At 43.4% G+C, this 25080-nt stretch overlaps 1 protein-coding gene across 9 annotated transcripts in view; it reads left to right on the top strand.

Moving 5' to 3' along the window:
• znf385b (zinc finger protein 385B) overlaps positions 1–25080 on the top strand; it is a 342637-nt gene that overhangs the window by 266221 nt on the left and 51336 nt on the right. For 8 of the 9 annotated variants that reach the window (XM_078404019.1, XM_078404020.1, XM_078404027.1 and 5 more), the window contains one exon: positions 12433–12543. In XM_078404019.1, coding sequence (XP_078260145.1) covers positions 12433–12543 — 111 coding nt within the window. Of the gene's footprint in view, positions 1–11721; positions 11775–12432; positions 12544–25080 lie in introns of those variants that run through there. The other variant, XM_078404026.1, reaches the window with a different exon arrangement.

The following is a 25080-nucleotide window of genomic DNA, read 5'->3' as shown; positions in this document are numbered from 1 at the left end:
AGCATATGCAGCGAAAGCGGACGCGCTCATAGCGGGAAAAAACAAGGCAAGTGGTTCAATCAACAAAGTCTCGACATCGGTGACCACGCCACAGCGACGGCAAGATGGCGCCACGTCTCCCGCCAATTCTCCGAAAGCCCGCCAAAAAGATCCGCACAAGCGCGGCTGGTGCTATTATCACCTACGATGGGGTAACGAATCCCGCAACTGTCGTTTGCCTTGTACCTTCGCGGGAAATGCCTCGGCCGATCGTACATAGGGGCAGTTACGATTGGCCAGAACCGGCGCCTCTATGTCCATGATCGATTCACGGACACAGAATTTTTGGTAGACACGGGAGCCATCGTCAGCATAGTGCCGCCGACCGACCTCGAAACCAGATCGGGTAAGACAGGTCCCACCCTCATCGCGGTTAATGGCAGCCCAATTCGCACTTTCGGTACACGGAAGATGTCCCTTGTGTTAGGCCTCCGCACGTACGAATGGCCATTCATCATAGCCGACGTCAAACAAGCGATCCTGGGCGCAGATTTTCTCTGGGCTTTTTCACTGGTTCCTGATGTCCGCGGTAACGACCTCCGACCCGCTGCTGAAGACGAGCACGTCGCTCCGGCAATCGCCTCCTCGCCCAGCCCTACTGTCCAGGCCGTCGTCGCGGCCCCCGACTCGTATGCTGCGATTCTGGCAGAGTTCCCAGAGCTGCTCGTCCAACGTTTTGACGCACCTTCAGCTAAGCACGGTGTGGTCCATCACATCCGCACCGAAGGCCCTCCCGTTTTCGCTCAGGCCAGGAGACTACCGCCAGACAAACTGGTTGTGGCGAGGGCGGAGTTCAGGAAGATGGAGGAAATGGGAATTGTCCGTCAGTCTGACAGCCCGTGGGCCTCGCCGTTACACATGGTCTCCAAGGCATCTAGGGGGTGGAGGCCATGTTGCGATTATCGGCGTCTCAATGCTGTCACCACGGCTGATCGCTACCCCATACCGCACCTACAGGACTTTTCATCTGGACTGGAAGGAGCGGTAGTGTTTTCCAAAATCGATTTGGTGCGAGGATACCATCAGATTCCAGTGCGACCGGAGGACATACAAAAAACTGCAACTATTACTCCGTTCGGGTTGTTTGAATGGTTGCGTATGCCTTTCGGTTTAAAGAACGCGGCACAGGCTTTCCAGCGACTGATGGACCGCGTGGGCAGGGGTTTACCCTTTGTGTTTATTTATTTAGACAACATCCTGGTAGCCAGCCCCTCAGTGCAGGAACACCAGGCCCATTTGCGGACCATGTTCCAGCGGCTCCAAGACCACGGGCTCATTATCCAACCCTCCAAATGTCAATTCGGCCTGCCTGCTCTCGATTTTCTAGGGCACAGAATTACCCCTGCCGGCGCTGCCCCTTTGCCAGAGAAGGTGGAGGCTATCCGGGCTTTCCCCAGGCCCACCACAGTAAAAGGGCTGCAGGAGTTCGTAGGCATGGTTAATTTCTACCATAGATTCGTTCCGGCAGCGGCGCGAGTCCTGCGCCCGCTTTTCCAATGCCTTGCAGGTAATCCGGTAGAGTTGTTGTGGTCCCCGACCGCAGAGTCGGCTTTTACGGCAGCTAAGGCAGCCTTGGCAGACGCCACCATGTTGGTCCATCCGAGCCCCTCCGCCCCCACGGCCCTGACGGTTGACGCCTCTGACGTGGCGGTGGGTGGGGTTCTGGAGCAGCAGGTCGGTGGCCGTTGGCAGCCTTTAGCGTTTTTCAGCCGGCAACTAAATTCGGCCGAGCTGAAATATAGCGCATTTGACCGAGAGCTTCTAGCTCTCTATTTAGCTGTCCGTCATTTCAGGTATTTCCTCGAGGGCCGCCCATTTGTGGCATTTACGGACCACAAGCCATTAACATTTGCTTTTTTGAAATTGTCTGACCCATGGTCGGCCCGCCAGCAGCGGCACCTGACTGCTATCTCTGAATTTACCACAGATGTCCGTCATATCGCGGGTAAGCTTAATGCCGTTGCTGACGCCCTGTCTAGACCTGCTTTTCCCCCTATTTCGGCGGTGGACTGCGAAGTGGATCCCCAGGAGCTCGCGGAGGCACAGCTCCTGGCGGATACCGTTTCGGCTTACCAGTCCACCACTTCGGGATTGAAGTTGGCCCAGGTAGCTTGTGGGTCGGAGGGCACGAAAGTCTGGTGCGATGTTTCTCTTCCTCGTCCCAGGCCGGTAGTACCGCCCTCCCTTCAGCGCCGGGTTTTCGATGCCATTCATGGGCTGGCGCACCCGTCCATCCGCTCCACCTCTGCCTTGGTGGCAGCGAGGTTTGTCTGGCATGGCCTGCGGAAACAGGTAGCGGGGTGGGCACGTTCCTGCGTGCCCTGTCAGACCGCTAAAGTCCAGCGCCACGTCCAGCCCCCCGTACAGGAGTTCGAAGTCCCGGCTTTTCGTTTTTTCCACATCCACGTGGATTTGGTCGGGCCTTTGCCTTCCTCCCAGGGCTACACCCACCTCCTCATGGTGGTGGATCGGTTCACCCGGTGGCCAGAGGCTTTCCCATTGTTTGATATCTCGTCAGCGTCTTGCGCTAGGACTTTGGCCCTTCATTGGGTAGCTCGTTTCGGGGTCCCGGCAGTTATTACAACTGACAGAGGGCCACAGTTCACTTCGTCCCTCTGGGCCGCGCTGGCGGAACTGTACAGGTCCAAATTACAACCCACAACTGCATATCACCCCCAGGCAAATGGACTCGTAGAAAGGTTCCACCGCCAACTTAAGGCGTCCCTCAGTGCAAGGCTTGAAGGCCCGGACTGGGTAGACCAACTCCCTTGGGTTCTTTTGGGCATCCGGACTGCTCCTAAGCCAGATCTCGGTGCGTCGTCCGCAGAGCTGGTATATGGCTCGACCCTTCGAGTACCCGGTGATCTGTTTCCGGACCCTTCAGCCCTGCTCCCTACAGTCCCATCAGCGTTAGCATCTCTCCGGGAACGGGTGGGCTCCCTGGCTCCAGTGCCGACTTCACGTCATGGGTGTCCCATGGTACATGAACCGTCTTCCCTGAAGGACTGTGAGTTTGTTTTTTTGCGTAAAGATGCCCATCGCGCCCCGTTGCAGAGGGTCTATCAAGGGCCGTTCCGGGTTTTGCGTAAGGGAACGGCTACTTTCACCTTAGACATGGGCGGCAAGAGTGAACTCGTCTCGGTGTCCCGGCTCAAACCTGCCCATTTGGACCCGGATCAACCAGTCCTGGTCGGTCAAACCCCTAGAAGAGGCCGACCTCCGTTAGTTCCGCCCAGTCCACAAACCCCCGTTCCGACAGTTCCTCCAGGACCCCCCGTTTCGGCAGTTCCCCTAGGACCCCCCGTTTCGGCAGTTCCTCTAGGACCCCCCGTGCCGGTAGTTCCTCCAGAACCTCTCGTGCCGGCTGTTCCACCAAGTCCGGAACCTCCGGCTCCTGTGGTTCAGGCTGTCCCTCTCCGTACTCGTTATGGTCGTGAAATCCGGCTCCCTGCTAGGTTCCGCACCTCGGGTTCTGGGGGGGGTCATGTAGCGACCATAGAGAATGGTCCAGGTCGTCAAACCCTCGGATTGGCCAGCGAGGTCACGTGGGAACGCGACCGTGGGGATTGGTCCAGGGAACGACATCGCTGATTGGCCAGCGATGTCAGATGCGCGTTTGGCGCCCGTTTTAGCCAGTTCGGCGAAGTCTTCAAGGAAGACAGTAAGTTTATATTGGTTGTCCTGTAACTTGTTGTTTTGACTCTGTATTCGTGTATTGCGGCTGCAATAAACTTCGTCTACAACTAACAAGTTTCGGACTCGCCATAGTGTCATTAAATCCTGCACCATAATAGGCTTGGAGTATCAAGATACTGCCAAAGATGCACTATTAACAAAGCTACACATTCTGATCCATTTCATTCTTTGGCATTATTGCTTAAACTTCCTGGAATGGCCGGAATAGTTTGTCACCCATGTAAGCATTCTACAAGGAGACCTACAATGTGCTGTTTTGTCCAAAGCTTTTACAGGTAATTGTGGTGTATGAGGATTACATTCTGAGCAGAAACCTAATACTTTATTCACTGAATATTTGTTTTCAATAGTTTATCCAATGGATTTTTATATGTAAATTTGGTTCTACCCGGCCCATATTGTATCATGTTAACAATTTTCAAGAGCTCCAGAATGGGCAATCTGATCTCTGGTTTTATATATTGGCCCAAAGGATTAAATGACTTTCCTACCTACCACTGGGCTACATTGGTTATGAGTTAAATTTGATCTGCTAAATCATTTATCTGAATTTCCTCTAGCAATCGTTATAATCTCAATTTTGTTTTTATTTTATTTGGCAGTGGCTGGTGTGACCTGTTATTTACAACAACACTCGAGCACTAATGTTGATGCTGAATTACCAGAATACCTGTAAAATATCAGAGAGGTCTTGAAAAAAACAAACAAATGTGGCCCATTCCAAATGCTCTTCAATTTAAAGTACTAGACCAGTTGAATTAAAAGCAAGAAATGCAATGCATTCAATAAGCCAGGCAGCATCTTTGGAAAGAGAAACCAGTGTCGACATTCTAGGCTGAAGAATCTTCATCAAAACTGGGAAAGAGAAATATGAAGCTAGTTTTAAGTTGGAGTGAGGGCAATGAAGAGTTGGATAGGACAAAGGGATTGCCATGGGTGCATAGAAACATAGACATAGAAAATAGGTGCAGGAGTAGGCCATTCGGCCCTTCGATCCTGCACCGCCATTCAATATGATCATGGCTGATCATCCAACTCAGTAACCTGTACCTGCCTTCTCTCCATACCCCCTGATCCCTTTAGCCACAAGGGCCACATCTAACTCCCTCTTAAATATAGCCAATGAACTGGCCTCAAATATAGCCAATGAACTGGCATCCATGCTTCCTCTGGAGCTAACCCATAAACAAGGACATCTGGTTGAGAGGTTACTGAGAGCAGTTAGTAAGAGTGAAGATTGTCTCTTGTTCATAAAGACTGTGAAATAGGAGTAGCAGTAGGAGTGAGAACACAGACAAAGGAATGTAAAAGCAGTGAAATGTAGGGCTGTAGGACCCAGTAATGTCCATGGAGAGAGAAAAACTGAACCAACATCACGGATCGATGACATTGTGGCGGATCAGGCCACTCCTTGGGTCAGCCCCCTCGTTACGTGACGGACAGGCGAAAGGGGTTAAAAGCCAGGCCAAGGGAAGGCGTATCTTATCCCTAGGAGAACTACGCTGTGGGCAGGAGCTCACAGCCTAATAAAAGAATCTAACTAAACACTGCCTGGCGTCTTGCCTTTTCTCTGGCCTCCGCCAGGCCACTACAACATGAATCATTATGATACAGAGAAATAAAGCAAAGAAAATTGAAGTTGTGGAATTTGATATCGAGTCCAGAGGGCTGCAGTGTGCCCAGATGAAAGACGAGGTGTTGTTAAACTCAAATTGAAACGTTCTAGAACAACATGAGGCAGTCAAATAGGTCAGAATGAGAGTGGGATGGAGTATAATCGTGGCAAACAACAGGTGGCTCAGGGTCATCCTTGTAAACTGAACAAAGGTGCTCATAAAACAGTCACCCAATCTGCATTTGTTTTCTAAGATGTAGAGGAGACCACATTGAGAAGACAACGCAGTACATGAGATTGGAAGTTCGAAATGGACCCCCTGATAGTGAGAAAGAAAGCAGATGATATTCTAACTCCCACAGTTGCATGGGAAAGTGCAGAAAGAAGGGTTGGTGGAGACAGAAAAGTAGACAAGTGAATCACAGATGGAGTGATTACTTTGAAATGCAGAAAGGCAAGGGCATATGTGCCCATTGGTGGAATCTCAATGAAGATGGAAGAAATTGTGGGGAATGATCTGATGAATATGGAAGAGGTCCAAAGGACTTTGTCGTTCCTTTGAGGGATTGAGAACAAAAGCGTGGGAAATTTGATACGGTCAAAGAGTCTGTTACCTGTAACGGAGGAAGGAAAACATCTCTGGGGCACCTTGGTGAATGGTCTCTTCTTCAGAGCAAGCATTACGCCAGCATAGAAACTAGGAAAATGAAATGAAGTCTGTCCAGGAGATAGGGTAGTGGAGGTAGTTAGGGAGCCAATTTCCTGAGCTGGAGACAGAGAGATCCAGAAAACGAAAGAAAGAGTCAAAGATGGACATCAAATAGTAGGAGTATTTAGTTCTGTTTATTTTAGTTTAGTTCAGTTTAGTTTAGTTCAGTTGAGAGATACAACAAGGAAACATGCCCTTCAGACCACTGAGTCCATGCCAACCATTGATCACCCGTTCATAACAGTTCTATGTTATCCTACTTTTGCACCCACCACTCACGAAAATGAGGCAACTTTACAGAGGCAAATTAACCTACAAACCTGTACGTCATTGGGATGTGGGAGGAAACAGGAGCACCTGGACGAAACCCACGTGGTCACGGGGAGAAGGTGCAAACACAGACAGCACCCAAGGTCAGGATTGAACCCGGGGCAAAAGCTCTACCAGCTGCACCACTGTGCTGCCCAGAGTGGAATAGACATTAGCATCCTCTCAGATGTTCCTTTTGTCCGGCAATCCTCTCCCACTTGCCTAAGCTTGATACAAGCTTTATTTCTCTCTTTCTCAGTTCCGTTGAAGGGTCTGATTCATGTTCGGTTTCATTTTCCAAAGATGCTGCCTGTTCAGCTGAGTGTTTACAGCATCTTCTCTTATTTCAAATTTCCAGCTTCTGCAAATATTTGATTCTATCAAGCAGTTCAATGTTGATCTTTAGTCATTGATAAGTTTTCAATAAGTATTTCACCTCATGGAATTATTGGACCTTTGCAGAGATTACAGGTACACCTTCGATTATTCCGCACCCTTGGTTCCAGAGCCTTGCTGGATTATCCATTTTGCCAGACCAACAGAGGTCACGTAAGGGGTTCTTAAGGGGTTGGACAGGCTAGATGCAGGAAGATTGTTCCCGATGTTGGGGAAGTCCAGAACAAGGGGTCACAGTTTAAGGATAAGGGGGAAGTCTTTTAGGACCGAGATGAGAAAGTTTTTTCACACAGAGAATGGTGAATCTGTGGAATTCTCTGCCACAGAAGGTAGTTGAGGCCAGTTCATTGGCTATATTTAAGAGGGAGTTAGATGTGGCCCTTGTGGCTAAAGGGATCAGGGGGTATGGAGAGAAGGCAGGTACGGGATACTGAGTTGGATGATCAGCCATGATCATATTGAATGGCGGTGCAGGCTCGAAGGGCCGAATGGCCTACTCCTGCACCTATTTTCTATATTTCTATGCAATAATAATTCAACAATACACCTCTGACCCAGTAATTATGCCCCTCCCGTGTCTCTGAAGCACCATAGACTGCTAAAAACTTTAATAAAGAATTAACAGTTAACAAAGAAGTAAACCATTCATTTTTTCAGGACAGAGGCACATGTCCCGAAAGATCATGTGCACACGCAATGCTCTCGTAATTTTGTCCAGATTAAAGGAGGTGCAGCACCAACAGTTGCCAGAAAATCGGTGGTGTACCAGTATAGAATTTAGAGTGACTTAGAAAATAGAAACATAGAAAATAGGTGCAGGAGTTGGCCATACGAGCCAGCACTGTCATTCAATATGATCATGGCTGATCATCCAGTATCAGTGTCCTGTTCCTGCTTTCTCCCCATATCCCTTGATTACGTTAGCCCGAAGAGCTATATCTAACTTGAATACTTGAATACATCCAATGAATTTGCCTCCTGTGGCAGAGAATTCCACGGATTCACAACTCTCTGGCTGAAAAAGTGTTTCCTCATCTCAGTCCGAAAGGCCCTACCCATTTAACTTCAGTAATCTTGTGTTCAGGATACAGTGATTGTCCCAGCAGACAAACAGTAAGCAGATTTCATTATCCTTTTTTATACATTGGCAATCTCAACATTTACTGGCCAACCTTAATTGGCCATAAGAAGACAATAGCGGGACACATTCATCTTGCATGATCGTCCATTCCTGCACTTCAGTCCCTTATGTTTCCACCTCATCACAGACCTTGTTTGCTTCCCCTCGACGCCATCCACCAAACACATTACCCACCCACACCCTTCTTTGCATCTAAAGACTCAAACTTCTCACAGTTCACTGGCTTGACACACTGTTATTTCTCACACAACTTAAACTGCCCATTCACTGCCTTCCCAGCATTTTCCACTTTATTTCAGCAATGTTCTTTGACCCTCCCCACCCTCCCATACCCATAATAAGGTTCTCTTGCTGTGCATGGCACTTTTTGATACAATTGAATGTCATGCTAGATCATATCAATGGATAGTAAAAGGTCAACTACATTGTTGTGGGATGACCTGTCCTGGGTCCAGCACAGATGCAATCATGAAGAAGGTGCACCAACGCCTCTACTTCCATTGAAGTTTAAAGAAAGTCGGCATGTTATTGAATATTCTAACAAACCTCTACGGATGTACATAGAAACATCCCTGACTGGTTGCATCATCAAGGGTTCAAGGGGATTCAAGGGGATTTTATTGTCATGTGTACCAATTAAGATACAGGGAAACGCGATTTACTCGGCCTAATATGGTAGTTACAATGCACAGGAACACAAGAGGCTGCAGAGGGCTGTGGACTCAGTCTGGTCCATCATGGGCTCAGCCCTCCTCATCCTCACAAATGTCATCATGAGGTGTTGCTCCAAGAAGAAGGCATCTATCATCAAGGACCCCCTACATCCAGACAATGTCCTTTACTCGCTGCTACCATTAGGAAGGATGTACTGACATCCCACACCACCAGGCTCAGTAACAACCTCCCAGAAATGTACTCAATATAGACCCTGGAGAGTTTTTTGGAATATTTTTGGAAATGTTGTTTTAAAGAATGGCAAGGGCACAATTTCTGGATGTGTATATCCAGAAATTGTTCCCTAGCCATTTTTTAGAACAATATTTCCAAAAATAGTTCACAGGGATGTTTACATGAAACTGTACACTCAAAGTGCCAATTACTCTTAATTCTCTTTTGCTGATGTAACTTTTTTTCTTGCATCTCCCGTCTCTGGTCTATTATTCTAAAAGATGGTGCTGGTCCCAGAGGAGGATTTATTATCATCCGATACTGTGCTTCTGCACTTTCATATCTCTTTTGGCTTGTACGCTGTTTGGCTCGATTGTATTCACGTATAATATTGTCTGAGGTAGACACAAAATGCTGGAGTAACTCAGCGGGCAGGCAGCATCTCTGGAGAGAAGGAATGGGTGACATTTCGGGTCGAGATCCTTCTTAATATTATCTGATTCGATTGGAAAGCGTGCAAAACAAAGCTTTTCACTGCACCTTGCTGCACGTGACAATAAACTTAAACCTAAACCTAAACCCAAACCATGAGGTTCTTGAATCAACCTGCACAATCCTAATCCGACCTCAACAAAAAAAACACCACAGACCTCCTCTCCCATATCCTTGGACTGATTTTCCATTTGTGCTTTGACTCACATGTTGTTTTTGTACAGTTTTCTTTTCTTTGTTACTGTTATGTTTAACGTATGTATAATTTATGTTTCAGTGTGTGTGTGTCTAAGTATGTGCCTGTGGGGCAACTGCACGGAAGATTACCTCACTGTACTTGCGCAGACGACAATGAACTCAGCTTGACTTGTAACTTGATCACAATTGGTGTAATGGCATGCTTTTTCAAAATTCTCACCCAATTCAACATTGTACATTGACTTAAGCCCCAGACCAGAATGTTATCAGTGGGATTGTGAGGCAGCTCTATTTTAATACTCAAATCCATTTAAATATACATAAATAGGCATGGAGCAATTCCCTATTTAATTATAATTACCCATCTAGACCTGCTGAAAGTTGGAGATACACTTAGACAGTTACAAAAATAGATACAGTTCTGTTCAAAACTGTATTCACGCTTATCGAAGCAATTATTTCTTATTTCTAGATGTCTCATCTACAGTTGTCAACATCCTGTCTACATCTTTAGCTGGGATTTTCATGTTCACGAGCAGTTTTTCCCAAATGTTGTCAATATTGGCTCATCATATAAAATTCATCACCTGTGGGATTTTCAACTACACTTGGAAATAATGTAGTTTAAAGACCAGTCACACCGACAGTCCACTGATAGTTAGACTGCTGTACATCACTCCACACACTCTGCCACCCCTCACACTGAAGTCCACCCTTCTTTGCATTGACAACCACTTTGCAACAACCAAAACTGACATGCAATGGGCATCACCTTACAATACTCTTCAGGGTTGATGTGAGTCTGCCACAGGTGTCTTCCAGCCAGCCACTAGAGACATTTTGGAGAAGGCAAAGTTAGCCTCGCCACCCTAGATTGTATATAATCAGCCACATTAAGGAGCCACAATCTTATCTGAACCATGCTTATCAGCTTTCACAATATTTATCAGTTATCATGATTGTCCACAAAGGAACTGTATGTTTCAGCGGGTAATTCAAACCACTGTGTAATGCGTCAGGATGCATCAACAGTACTTCCACTTCATCAGCTTTCAAACATAGGGTTCAGATGGTTTTGCCCCTTCGACTCACTGTTGCCTGTTACCACATGTGTTTTGCCTCCCAGTTGACAGTTCCCCCATTCAATTTGTAGAGAAGTTGGAAAGCTATTTGAACATCTTCATGACATTCAAGAAGCATGAATAGCAATGTTCCCTGATGCAGCCATTTGCCTTTGATTCGCCAGATCTCTTTAATTCTGGCATGCAGTATGTCTGTCCCCAAAGTGATTTTGCACCTGCAGGTAGAATCCAGCCAGGAACTTACTTTGGTTGCCATATGAGGCTGACCCAAGAAAACATGACGGAAGTCAGGTCTCCCATCATCAGCAGCATGAGAAACCTTACAGTTCTCATACATTTACTCTTATAGCTGGAATCCTGTTAATGTATTTAACACTGAACCAAATACTGATAAGAGTGTTTGGGTTGTAACATTAGCAGAGAATTTTAGAAAGTGACAGCACTATGGATTTATTGGATGTAGTTATTTTTCTTAGTCTGCCTGTTTTACATTGTCTGACTGTCTATCTTGCGCTATTTTATCTGACTTCCTTCAAATCAAGTAAGAATTTATCCCATTATATATGCTAATTAATTGTAATATAAGAAGTTGTTTTATTATTTACATCTAGTTTTTGGACCTGATTTGTTAGCTTATTTCCACAAAAGTGCAACTACAAATATCTTATGAAAAATGGAATGATTCCATATGTTTTCATTATCGAACAATAACTTAATTTAACCTGTTGACCAATACGCAATTGTATTTAGTTTCTCTGGTTATCAGTTTATCAGAGCAGTGCACATCTTGTAACATATGGCATTTTTTCTGCAAACATATACTACACGATGGCTTGTGACATAGTTAAAGCTTATTAAATGTTAATGTGCCACCCTCTTGTAAATTAATAATGGACTGACTATAACTGTTCTTTGGTTGTTTATAAAGAAACATTGCCTATTACATGACAATTCTTTCTCACTCATTCTCCAGAGACTCAGTACCATGTTGTGTTTGCATAGATAGTCCTTGTACTGCTTCTCACTGTTGTAATTGAGGCTTATGTGCACAGCCTGCTCTATGTTGTTTAAAAAAAAAACCTGCGTTGGCATGCGGTTAATGCTTTCGATTATTACCCCGTACACAGCAGAGAATCAGTCTGTGCTGGCATTTTAGCTTTACTGCACCTCTTTGTTTTTTTTTTCATCACTCTCATGGACAACTTCCAGGTACTCAAACTATACCTTACTTGGCATTTCAATTTTATTTTCCTAATGCAGCATGCTGCAAATGTTCAATAATTAATTTAATGGTGTAAGAGAGAAAAACAAGCATTCTCTTGTGACAGCACTGCTTGTCAGTGGCGGGAGCAGCGAATTTTCCATGCTTCTGTGCACAATTTTATCTTGAATAACCTTGCCTCAAAGACGCTGCTAGCACAGCTTTGCAAAGCAGCGTCGCAGAATTCTTACTGCGAATGAACCACCAGCATTTCAAACTATACATGAGCAAATACTATTGGTAATGTTTGACCTATTCTCAATATATTTGTACAATCAAATGCATCAATATTTATTTCTAGTTTAAATCCAGCTTCTTAGTCTGTGACAGGTTGACCTGCCAAATGCATTGAATGTAACTCGCCTGTTTTAACTCGTTGCGTTTTGTAGTAATATTTCTGAAAAACACACAGCGAACAAGTGTTTCCTCTCATATGATTGCTGCATCTGGAAACCTTCATCGCCATGCACATGAGTATTTCAGTTTACTATAGGCGGCACTCAGTTGTCTTTCATTGCTAGTGTTCATCCTCAATACTCATGAAAAATTTTAAGCATTTCTGAAATGGATTTACCGCTAGTGATTTTTATTCTGTTTGCTCTCCAGATGGATCCTGTGCAGAAAGCAGTCATCAACCACACATTTGGAGTATCAGTTCCACCTAAAAAGAAGCAAATTATTTCATGTAATGTCTGCCAGCTCAGATTTAATTCGGAGGTAAGTACAGAGTACATATACCTTAAAATAACTGTATTTGATTATTTTTCCAATGCTAATGCAGACATGGCTCCACTCACATGTTTATTGTCATTGCTTATTTCGAGAAATAATCTGACATGTACTTCACGTGGTGTTAAATTAGCAAGCACCCGCCAGTGGCTAGGATACGTGCTACCTTTTTCCATTGTTGGAGCAGTAATGTAGAAAGGTGATGAGTGTGGCTTACACCTATTTTAGGGCAGCTGTTGTCTGATCTGTGGTGTTGATTACTTTGTGTAAGTTACCCAGGTGAAGGCTATCTTCAAGGTGAGTATTAATAATGCACTACGTTTCTATACTTTTGTAACAAGATAGTCAAGAATTACTTTTTGTCCTGATGAAAAGACTTAAATGTCAACAAAAAAATTGTGCTTCTGCTTCTGAATCAGTCGTTTTACTGAGCTTGCAATTAGCAAACAGTGAGTTACATATTTTCAACCGAGATTTTGATGAATTTTCCGACTAGCTTGAGAAAATTATTTGTCACTATTGTGCTGGAGTACTTGCGAACAGCGAATCTGGATTACCATTAGTGTTTTTCAAATATGATAAAATACTTGCTCGGTTTTAGGAACCACTGATGATGATGATGCGAATGACAGACTTAGAAAATATTTTGTTGTTTATGTTTCTCACGATAATTGTAAAGATGCAAGGGAATCATTTCAAAACAAAAAATTAAAAACAAGATCTTTACTCAAGATGATGACAATAAATAAATATGGACCATTGGTTCACAGCGTATTAAATCAATGCAGAAGAATTAATTCCTGATATAATGGGAAAGCCCAAGGGAATATGTCATTATTGGAATAGCTGTCATGCAATGCAATTGTTAGGTTTTCTTTTTGTTTCAGATGTAGGTGTATCATTTCTAGAAATGTGGAATGAAATGACAATTAGATTATGCTTTGCACAATGTATTTTACACCTGCCATATAGGTTGATGGAGTGATTAGTTATATGGATTAAAATTTTTGTACTGCAAAATATTATTTAATAGGAATATGGAATGCCTAACAGTTGAGGTGGACTGCATTCATTAACGTTTTGACAGCGTAGTTTTGTCCTTTTAAAATGCCTTTAGGATATTACATTGAGCCGATGTAAAATTTGGCATTTATTTTGTGTTAGAACTGTATTGTTAGTGTTATAAAAATGATTTTGGATAAGAAATGAAAATGTGTTACATTCATGCAAAAAGTACTCAGACAAAAGCAAATGTGCGAATATGTGTTAATGTAATGGGATTGTTCTTGTGATTGGCTATTGTATGCAGATTCTGGTATATGAAAATGAAATGTGAGGAATCTCGAAGCCTTATTTAAGTTTGATTTAACCTTACTTAATTGACAACATTAGACGTAAATAGATGTGTAATATTCATGCTTCCTTCCGGTGGTCTTTTGAAGTTGCATGTGTGCAATCCATGGCAACCCTCTCCAGCTCAAATCTATTTCCAGTACTGTATTATCCCCATTCATTTCTGACTTTGATCGAAACATTAGTGAGTGGTTTTGCATTTTAGTGCATGAATGCTTCCCTTTCCATTCTAGTTTCTCTTTCATATATATATATTTTAATCCTCTTTCTGAAGAACAAAGGTCTCTGAATGTTACCATAAATAGAATGCTGAGAAATTGGATTGTGTGGCACTGGGATTTTAACACCACAAGATCCAAAACTAATTAAGTAAATAACATTTTCAATTTCCTTTTTAATTGAAATCACAAAATTAGAGAGGGCACTTCCTGTTCTAGAGATATAGTGCGGAAAAAGTCCCTTCAGCCCACCAAGTCTGCACTGACCAGTGATCACCAGTGTACACTAGCACTATCCGACACACTAGGGACAATTTACAATTTTACCGAAGCCAATTAACCTAGAAACGTCTTTGGAGTGTGGGAAGAATCCGGAGCACCTGCTGAAATCACACACGGTCACGGGGAGAATGTACAAACTCCATACAGGCATATTGGCCTTTATGACAAGAGGAGTTGAGTATAGGAGCAAAGAGGTCCTGCAGTTGTACAGAGCCCTAGTGAGAATCGCACCTGGAGTACTGTGTGCAGTTTTGGTCTCCAAATTTGAGAAAGGATATTCTTGCTATTGAGGGAGTGCAGCGTATGTTCTCTAGGTTAATTCCTGGAATGGCGGGACTGTCGTATGTTGAAAGACTTGAGCGACTAGGCTTGTATGCACTGGAATTTAGAAGGATGAGAGGGGATCTTATTGAAACATATATAAGATTATTAAGGGATTGGACACGTTAGAGGCAGGAAACATGTTCCCAATGTTGGGGGAGTCCAGAACCAGGGGCCACAGTTTAAGAATAAGGGGTAGGCCATTTAGATCGGAGATGAGGAAAAACTTTTTCAGTCAGAGAGTTGTAAATCTGTGGAATTCTCTACCTCAGAAGGCAGTGGAGGCAAATTTTCTGGATGCTTTCAAGAGAGAGCGAGATAGAGCTCTTAAATATAGCGGAATCAGGGGGTATGGAGAGATGGCAGGAACGGGGTACTGATTGTGAATGATCAGCCATGATCACATTGAGTGGCGGTGCTGGCTCGAAGGGCCGATTGGCCTACTCCTGCACCTATTGTCTATTGTCTATTGTCTACAGTCAGCACCCGCAGTTAGGATCAAACCCAGGTGTCTGGGGCTGTAAGGCAGCAACTCTACCTCTGTGCAACTGTGCGCCCCAAAGTTGTGCCTGGCATTTTTCCAGCGTCAGACATCTACCTGAGGATATCAATCCCTTGTGGTACAAATTTCAGCCAATATCAATGTAAATAGGAGTCAAGGCTCCATTCACTGACCTTGTGTGAGTCTCAGTAGGAAGCATAGCAAAGTGGTGCTGCCTTCAATTGTAGAGTTCAGCGGTTCAATCCTAATGTCAGTTGTTGTCTTTGTGGAGTCTGTATGTTCTCCACATGGATTTGCTGAGGGTGCTTTGGTATCTTCCCACATCCAGAATACATGCTGATAGGTTTGTTGGATTAGATTAGGTTAGTTAGTTAGATTAACCGATTGGGAGCTGAATGGTTTTCTTTGCTGCAATAAGTAACCAAAACAAGAGCATACTCTTCTGCTTTATTCACGATTTTAAAAAGACATCCTGCTGCTATCAGCAGACATAAGACAACTTTAAAACTGACTGCATGGCTCATAGTTCTCATGGCTCATAGTCCACAATGAGATCAAAAATAACATTGAGTGCCTGCGGCACCATTTAGTTGTTGAGTTACTCTTTCAGTGGATGGCTTACAGGAGACTTCACAGTTTTGCATTGCAGCCAACTCTGTACAGTGGGGTGGGACGAGGAAACCTGAGATGTTGTCAGGACAGAAGGCATAAACATGCCCATCCGTTAAGAACCTATTCCCATGAAATTCACTGAGAAAATGCATAGTATCCAGATCTCTCTGATGAATATCTTTGCAAGATCATGTTTTTTTAAAAAGTAACAACAGAGACATGATGTTTTGCACATGACTTTCAGCCACGCTCTCCTTTCTTGCCTGGATGGCTTTCTCTGAGGAGGTGAAGATAAGAGTGACTCTCAGCTTCCTGATCTTTAGACCATTCCAGGCAACCAAAGGTGATCTGTGCCATATTTCTGTTTGCTGTTTGCTAAAGCATTAGGGGCATTTTAGTCAATCTCAATTTGTGTTGGAAGGAACTGCAGATGTTGGTTTATGCTGAAGATAGACAGAAAGCTTCCCCCACCACCTCTACCTTTCAGTATGAAGAAGGGTTCCAAACCCAAAAAAATGACCTATTCCTTTTCTCCATAGATGCTGCCTGACCCATTGAGTTACTCCAGCTAAATGCTACATTCTAATAATCTTTTGATTTCACCATGGAGTTGGTAGCAGATGTGATTTGCCAGCATCGTTGGCTTCCACTGAATGCAATCAGCCAATCACTCTGCTCAGGTGCACCTACATCTTCTCCTTCTCAAAGTGTCCCATTCCCTAAACATCCAGACAGTTGTGGGACATGAGAAGAACTTTGTAAGGGCAATTGCCATGTATTGTGTCTGCTCCTGGAGCAACCTTATCCTGAGGGAATCTGCATTACTGAACATGCCGAGAGATCAGCACTTCCCTGCCAGATCGAACCTGAGGAGCAAAGGACAAGGTTTCCCACAGCTTCCGTGACTTTTCACAGCTATTTATGCTCCAACCACACTAGCTTAGCAGAAGGATAATGAAAACCACATAATATGTACTATGATACTTGTTCATTTTAAGGCTTTAACTATTGGCCATCTCAGAATCCTCTGGGGAAAAGCTGACAAAGTCCCAATGGTGGAAGCACCTGATTTTATTCTATTCACAACTGCTGGATGGGATCAATATAGTTTTGCAGTATTCCACTTGCTTTTGATTAATGGTCTCCCAACTATTCCCATCACTTTCAATTCTGTGCACAAATGAAGCTCTGAGCAAACAGGTAGTTTTGAGCAGATGTCTCATCACATCTAGTGACCTGACACATGTTGCTGATACTCTTCCATGCATACCTTCATCAATAGTTGCCTTCAAATTTACTGGGATAACAGAGGATGCAGAGAGAATAATCAAGAAATAGAAATCAACAGGTCAGAAATATTGGAGTCACAAGAAACTGCAGATGTTGTTGTTGGTCAAAACTATTCATGACCAGAATAAGCTGGTGGCCTAGGTATCAGTCACATACTGCAGTAAGGCTAGCATTTTATTTGAAAAGCATTCCTTGCAATCCTTACAATCAGGATTTTCCTTGAGAGGCACAAAACTGCAGATGCTGAAGCTTTTTCTTGAGTGCATTGACCTGGAATGTACGATATTGGCAATGTGATAGAAACATAGAAACATAGAAAATAGGTGCAGGAGTAGGCCATTCGGCCCTTCGAGCCTGCACCGCCATTCAATATGATCATGGCTGATCATCCATGATAAATTCACAAGTAATGTAAAAACAAGAAATAATTTACTACCAGGTAACATACAAAAAATGGTCTTTGACAGTAAGGAAATTGTTATAATTTGAGAGGAAAGTTTAATTTAAAGAAACTTTGTGTTTGTACAACTGTGAAGAGTTTCAATCTGTGGGGTGAAATTGTGGAATGATTTGGATGTGGAACTCAAGCAAAGCACAAACAATACTCAGTTCAAGAAGATGGTACAAAAAAATATATTTTCCAGAGATATAAGAATGAGGAAGAGCTGTAATGACAGTTAAGTTTTAGTTTTTTGACACAGTGTGATATTCGTGTTGCTCATAGAATTTGGATAATTGTTTATAAAATGCATATATATATATATATATATATATATATATATGTTTGCGTGTGTGCATATATGTCTATATATGTGTGTGGCACATGTATGGATATATGTATGTATATGTTTGTGTGTTTATATATATATATATACACACATATATGTGTGTAGATCAGATAAAGTTTGTGAATTAATTGAGTAGTGGAGAAGGGGTAGGAATAAATAAGTGTATACTTTCTCCTATTCGAACATGTAAGATTTAATTTGTGTTGTTTATGAGAATTTATTCATTGAGTTGTGTATAGGTTTATCGTTCATTTCATTTTATTGTTATTTTGTTTTGTTTTTATCTTTTATTGTTTTACATGTTCGAAATAAAATATAAACAAACAAACAAACAAACAAATTCATTGTACGTTATGCGACAGTGCCGACTGCTGCCAACCAGTGTGATCTATCGCTGCATGCAGAGAGATGTTATCATCCTCCATGAGAGCATACTTGCATGATGCCAGTGGCTTGAGAGTAGTTTATAACAAAGTAACATTGACACAAAATTATTACATGTGTTCATCATCCCCGTGTCATTTCCATTTGGACTTTGGAAATACCACATGGAAACGGGCCTGTCGGCCTCCCGAGTCCACGCCGACCATCGATCATGCCATACAGTAGCACTATCCTACACACTAGGGATAATATGTACAATTTACAGAAGCCAATTTATTTACAAACCTGCACGTCTTTGGAGTGTGGGAGGAAACCAGAGCACTCGGAGAAAACCTACGTGGTCACAGGGAGAAATACAAACTCTGTACAGACAGCACCCAACTCCGCGATTGAACCCGGGTCCCTGGCTCTGTAAGGCAGCAACTCTACCGCTGCACCTGTGTGCCGCCTTATAGGTGGGTTCCCACCTGCTGTTGTGTTGCAGTGTCCCCTCTGCAGCTGCAGAAAGGTTGCTCCCTTTCCTTTTGAAATGGTGGTTTGTGACAGCGGACATCACGTGCGTTGTGCCGGTAGTTTTCTCCAGTGCTGTAAGTTCTTAAAGAGATTCAAGTGGCTGAAAGGATTAAGCCTCAGACAAAGACCATTGATACCTCCTTCTCCCAACCCCATGTGCTCAAGCTGGATCAGGGTAACACTTGATATAAGGATGAAAACTGCAGATGACCTCTATCTGTGTTGCTCCACCAGCCTTCCAAAACAAACCACCTTCTGCCAAACTCCTAAGGTCTGAAGAAAGGTTCTGACTCGAAATGTCACCTATCCACGTTCTCCAGAGACACTGCATGACCCACTGAGTTACTCCAGCACATTGTGTCTTTTTTGTTCGACGTTTCGGTCAAGGTTCCGATCAGAAACATTGCATATCCATATCTGCCAAAGATGCAAACTGCTGAGTTAATCCTTCACTTTGTGCTCTGAACAATAGCTCCTGTTAGGTCTGGGCATGTTGCAACCTTCCGAACTCAATATCACATTTTCCAACTTTAGAAATTCTTTCTGCCTACAAACATAAGAATATGCTTGCCTGCAATCGTCTTCACTTTTCCTCTCTGTGTGTAGTCTGGCCGCTGGGCATGTTACTGGAGCTCAAACCGATTTCACCTGTCACATGAATTTAGCAGTCAGAGAAATGACTTTTGTTCCACCTATTACCCCAACTTCTTTCCTGCTGCTGAAACCAACTTATCTCCCTCATTCTCAGGCCTTATCTGAAATGTTAACTGGTTTTCTTTCCACTGATGCCGCCTGACGTGCTGCACTTTTTAAACATTTTCTGTTTCTTTTTATGTCATGTTGACTCAGGTTGTCTTATTCAGGCACATTCCACAGCCTTACCACCATCAACATATTGCACAGAACAAAACGTTTAATATGGTGGTAATTGCCCCCAATAAGCCATTTGCATTGAAGATAGACACAAAAAGCTGGAGTAACTCAGCGGGACAGGCAGCATCTCTGGAGAGAAGCAATGTCAAGTCAAGTCAAGTTTATTTGTCACATGCACATACACGATGTGTAGTGAAATGAAAGTGGCAATGCCTGCGGATTGTGCAAAAAAAAGAATTACAGTTACAGCATATAAATTAAAGTTAATACAGAGAAGGGCGGCACGGTAGCGCAGCGGTAGAGTTGCTGCTTTACAGCGAATGCAGCGCCGGAGACTCAGGTTCGATCCTGACTACGGGTGCTGCACTGTAAGGAGTTTGTACGTTCTCCCCGTGACCTGCGTGGGTTTTCTCCGAGATCTTCGGTTTCCTCCCACACTCCAAAGACGTACAGGTTTGTAGGTTAATTGGCTGGGTAAATGTAAAAATTGTCCCTAGTGGGTGTAGGATAGTGTTAATGTACGGGGATCGCTGGGCGGCACGGACTTGGTGGGCCGAAAAAGGCCTGTTTCCGGCTGTATGTGTATGGTATGGTATATGGTATGGTAAGACAAAATTTAGTCCCTGGAGTTATAAAAGTTAACAGTCCTGATGGCCTGTGGGAAGAAACTCCGTCTCATCCTCTCCGTTTTCACAGCGTGACAGCAGAGGCGCTTGCCTGACCGTAGCATCTGGAACAGTCTGTTACTGGGGTGGCAGGGGTCCCTCATAATGTTGCTTGCTCTCGATCTACACCTCCTGATGTATAGGTCCTGCAGGGGGGCGAGTGTAGTTCTCATGGTGCGTTTTGCCAAACTCACTACTCTCTGTGGGGCCTTCCTGTCCTGGGCAGAGCTGTTCCCAAACCAGATAGAGATGTTGCCGGACAGGATGCTCTCTACAGCCCCAGAGTAGAAGCAATGAAGGATCCTCAGAGACACTCTGAATTTTCTCAGCTGTCTAAGGTTGTAAAGGCGCTGCTTTGCCTTACCCACCAGTGCGGCAATGTGCGTTGCCCATGTCAGATCCTCTTTGATGTGGACTGCTCACCCTATCCACAGTAGACCCATTTATTTCCAGTGGCGTGTACGTCCTTGGATGTTGAGCCCTCCTAAAGTCCACAATCAGCTCCTTAGTTTTTTTGACATTCAAGAGGAGGCTGTTGTCCTGACACCAGAGTGCCAGATCAGCCACCTCCTCCCGGTAGGCCTTCTCATCGTTGTCAGAGATCTGGCCCACCACCACAGTGTCATCAGCAAACTTGATGATGGAGTTTGAGCTGAACCTGGCCACACAGTCATGTGTGTACAGGGAGTACAGTAGGGGGCTAAGGATGCAACCCTGGGGGGATCCTATGTTCAGGGTGAGGGGTCTAGATGTGTGTTCCCCCATCCTGACCACTTGGGGCCTGGCCGTGAGAAAGTCCAGGACCCAGGCACACAGAGGGGTGCTAAGCCCCAGTTCCAGCAGCTTCTCAGCCAGTCTGCTGGGGACAATGGGTGACATTTCGGGTTGAGACCCTTCTTCAGATGGACTATGGCTTTATCACAGACATTCCTTTTGTTTTACTCATCCCTCTCCCTCCCCAACTTATCCTCTCAATGGTATTTCTCTTTCCCAGTTTTTACATGGTATGGCAGACCAAAAATGCTGATTGCTTCACTTTTCAGAAATGCAGTCTGATCTGCAGTCACATTTTACATTGAATAAGGTTTCCTTTCCTTCCACTGAGTGGACCTAATGGGTGTATCTTATGGTCCAGTAGTATTGTTACTGATTGTTTAGTTTAGTTTAGAGATACAACATGTAAACAGGCCCTTTGGCCCACCGAGTCCACACTGATCATTGATCGCCCGTTCACACTCATTCTATTGTATCTCACTTTCTCATCCACTCCCTACATGTGAGAGGCAAATTACAGAGGTCAATTAACCTACACACCCGTATGTCTTTGGGCTGTGGAAGAAACATAGAAACATAGAAAGTAGGTGCAGGAATAGGCCATTTGGCCCATTCACCACCATTCAATAGACAATAGGTGCAGGAGTAGGCCATTCGGCCCTTCGAGCCAGCACCGCCATTCAATGTGATCATGGCTGATCATTCTCAATCAGTACCCCGTTCCTGCTTTCTCCCCATTCAATATGGTCATGGCTGATCATCCAGTATCAGTACCCTGTTCCTGGTTTTTCCCCATATCCCTTGATTCCGTTAGCCCTAAGAGCTACATCCAACTACTGATCTAATCTTTCCTGCCCACTACTTGTGGAAGGAAATGGAGCACCCGGAGGAAACTTACATGGTCACAGGGAGAACATACAAACTCCAGACAACAGCACCCGAGGTTAGGATTGAAGCTGGGATGCTGGCGCTGTAAGACAGCAGCTCCACCAGCTGCACCACTGTGCTGCCCTGTGATGTTGCTAGCTTAGTGTTTATTTTTTTAATTCTAGATTTATTTAACAGACTTATCTGTTGTGGTGTGATCTGAACTTGTCTTTGTTTCAGAATTCTGGCTGTTAGCCATTTCCATTCTAATGTATTACATTCCATGCTAACATGGGCTCTCCTCTGCATTGGAGAAAACAAATGTCAATTGTGTGGCCACTTTACAGAACACTTGCATTCAGCTCACAGGAGAACACTTGCATTCAGCTCACAGGAGTGACCTAATTCTTCACCCTTGTCATTAATTTTGCGTGCCACTTCCAGTCTAATCTTTTGATGCAGCCTCCCACATTGCTCCAACAATCCCTAATGTAAGTCTGAGGAATAGCATCTCATCTTCCACCTGGGGACATTGCAGCCTTGAGGCCTAAATACTGAATTTATAAATTTCATGAAATCCCACGTTTTCTCTCTCCACAGTTGTGGTATCTCTTTGCTTCATTTTTGTCATTCTTAATTTATAAGTTTGACAACTTCAGTCTTCACCCTCCCCTCTTTGCAGTATGAAACATCCTCGTTTTCTTCCCTTTTTCAGTTCTGATGAAGGGTTCTTGAACAACACACTGACTCAATTTGTCTCCTCATAGATGATGATTTACGTGCTGAGCCCCTCCATCACTTTCTGCTTCAGATTTCCAGCATTGTGTGTGCTCCATTCACGCCATCGTAGCCTTCCTCCAATTCTTACTTTTATAGTAGAAGACTTGCTTTCAAGCCCTCACAACACTTACAAATAGAGTTATCTCGGCACATTGAGTACAAATGTTTGTCTGTGAATTTAATAGCTCAACTGAAATGTATATGATTTTTTTTCATGATGACTCATTCCATCAGCTCCATTTTTGAATTAAATATTGAAGTGGAATATCTGTGCGTCTAATTCTGTCTGATGCCCTTGGAAACAACAATCACCATGATGTTTGACTTATCTGCAAACTTCAACGATTAGTTTCTTTAATCATATAAGTCAGCTTCAAATAAATAAATAATTGCAGAGAAATTGAGTTGAGCTGGCCCAAGAGCCATCTTGTTGTCGGGTCCAGCTTGGTGGCCTACCATAATGTATTACCCAAACGACACAATGAGAAAGGGAAGGTGACTGCTTTATGGTGATCTTTATTTCAGAATCCATGTTGCCAGGCTCCGCAAAATACATTCTGTGTGTGAATTCCTCAGATAAGGATTAAACATTATACGTGGAACATAATTTGTATTAGGATCATCTGACTTGCCAGTTCACACATAACGTTTACAATGGTCCAAAATCTGAATTCACAATCAAAGCTGAGGATTATCCAATAAATATTTATTTATGAGGTTAAAGAACTCTATTAAAACTTCACAACGTTCATTTATGTTTTTATAAAGACAAATTTTGAGAATTTCTGTTATTATTTATTTTCGATAGTCAAGTTCAAATTAAAAGCAGATCTTTTGCTTTGTTTCAAATTGGAGTATGGGAGATGTATGGTCTCAGAGTTCAGTGGAATGTAGTAGAGATACAGTGTGAAAAGAACCCCTTCGTCACACTGAGTCCATGCCGACCAGCGAACCCCGTACACGAACACTATCCTACACACGAGTGTCGATTTACAATTTTATTAAAGCCAGGTAACCTACAAACCTGTGGATCTCTGGAGTGTGGGAAGAAACCAGAGCACCCGGAGAAAGCCCATGTGGTCACGCGGAGAACGTACAAACTAGACAGCACTTGTAGTCAGGATCGATTCCACTTCTCTTGCGCTGTAAGGCAGCAACTCTACCACTGCGCCACCTTTGCGTTATTGTCCATTTTAGGTAAAATTTAAGGAATTTTATTACACCCTGGAGTACATGACAATAAAATAAAATAATCTAATCTTGCAGATCTCCCCTCACTTTTGTGACCTGCACATATTTTTTGTGTGTAAACTTGCATAAGATCCAAGACGTGCAATTCTAGTGTGCTTGATATGTCTTGCACGTTAAAAATCTTCCCTGAGATCTTGCCTGAAGCACCATTTTACCATGAGTTTCAAAGTGCCAAAACATTTCAAAGCTAATTTTTGTTAATGTAATTTTGTTCAAAGCCAATCCAATCAAATGGGATTATGAAAACAGTTTTTGAAAAATACTTTCGCTTTCTTTTTACTGTTTCTAGGTTTACCACATAGCAGCGGGAATCATTGTGTTACCTTCTGCTATGAGACAACCCCAATAATTAGAAGACAGTGATATCCCACAACCTTCTTCTGAGTGGAATACAATGCAGCTAGCTCCCAACCTAAACCTGAATCCACTTTCTATCTCTTTGCACCACTCAATGCACTTTATTCTCACATATACCTAGGTACAGTGAAATTTCCTTTATTTTGCATTCAATTCGGTATAATCTTGCTATACATTCTTGACACTCAGTATCTTGTTTCACTAGCAACTTCCCCCATTGTGGGGGCCCCCTGTGATTCCTGTCATTTGTGTCAATAAGCATCAGCTATCATGCCACATAATACGTTCTTTCTGCAGTCATCTGAAGATAAACTTTAAATCAATCTCTTAATCAAGTATGCTTACTATTCATGGGGAGGAACCCGTCGCCTTATATGCTTGTTTTTCTCATCCTATAAAATAATATTTTATTGCAAAAACATAACATTTTTTGGTTTTCCAACCTCATCATCCTTAATCATAAATTCCACCTCACCATTATTCATGAATTCAAAATCCAGTTTTTAACTATTTCCTCTCACATGATCATAAATCAGCAGTGCCACTGAGTAGATACTTAAGTGTATTGTGTTTGAGAGATAAAGTTAGGTGAAACGAATCATTGTTGTACTAAAGTAAAAATGATTTCCCTATTAATTACTGAACTATGTCAAACACCATATCAATAAAGCCCAACTGGGAGCTAAATATACTTA

The sequence above is a fragment of the Rhinoraja longicauda genome, chromosome 8 (genome assembly GCF_053455715.1).
Source record: "Rhinoraja longicauda isolate Sanriku21f chromosome 8, sRhiLon1.1, whole genome shotgun sequence".
NCBI classification, from domain to species: domain Eukaryota; kingdom Metazoa; phylum Chordata; class Chondrichthyes; order Rajiformes; family Arhynchobatidae; genus Rhinoraja; species Rhinoraja longicauda.
This window is presented reverse-complemented; position numbering and strand designations above follow the sequence as displayed.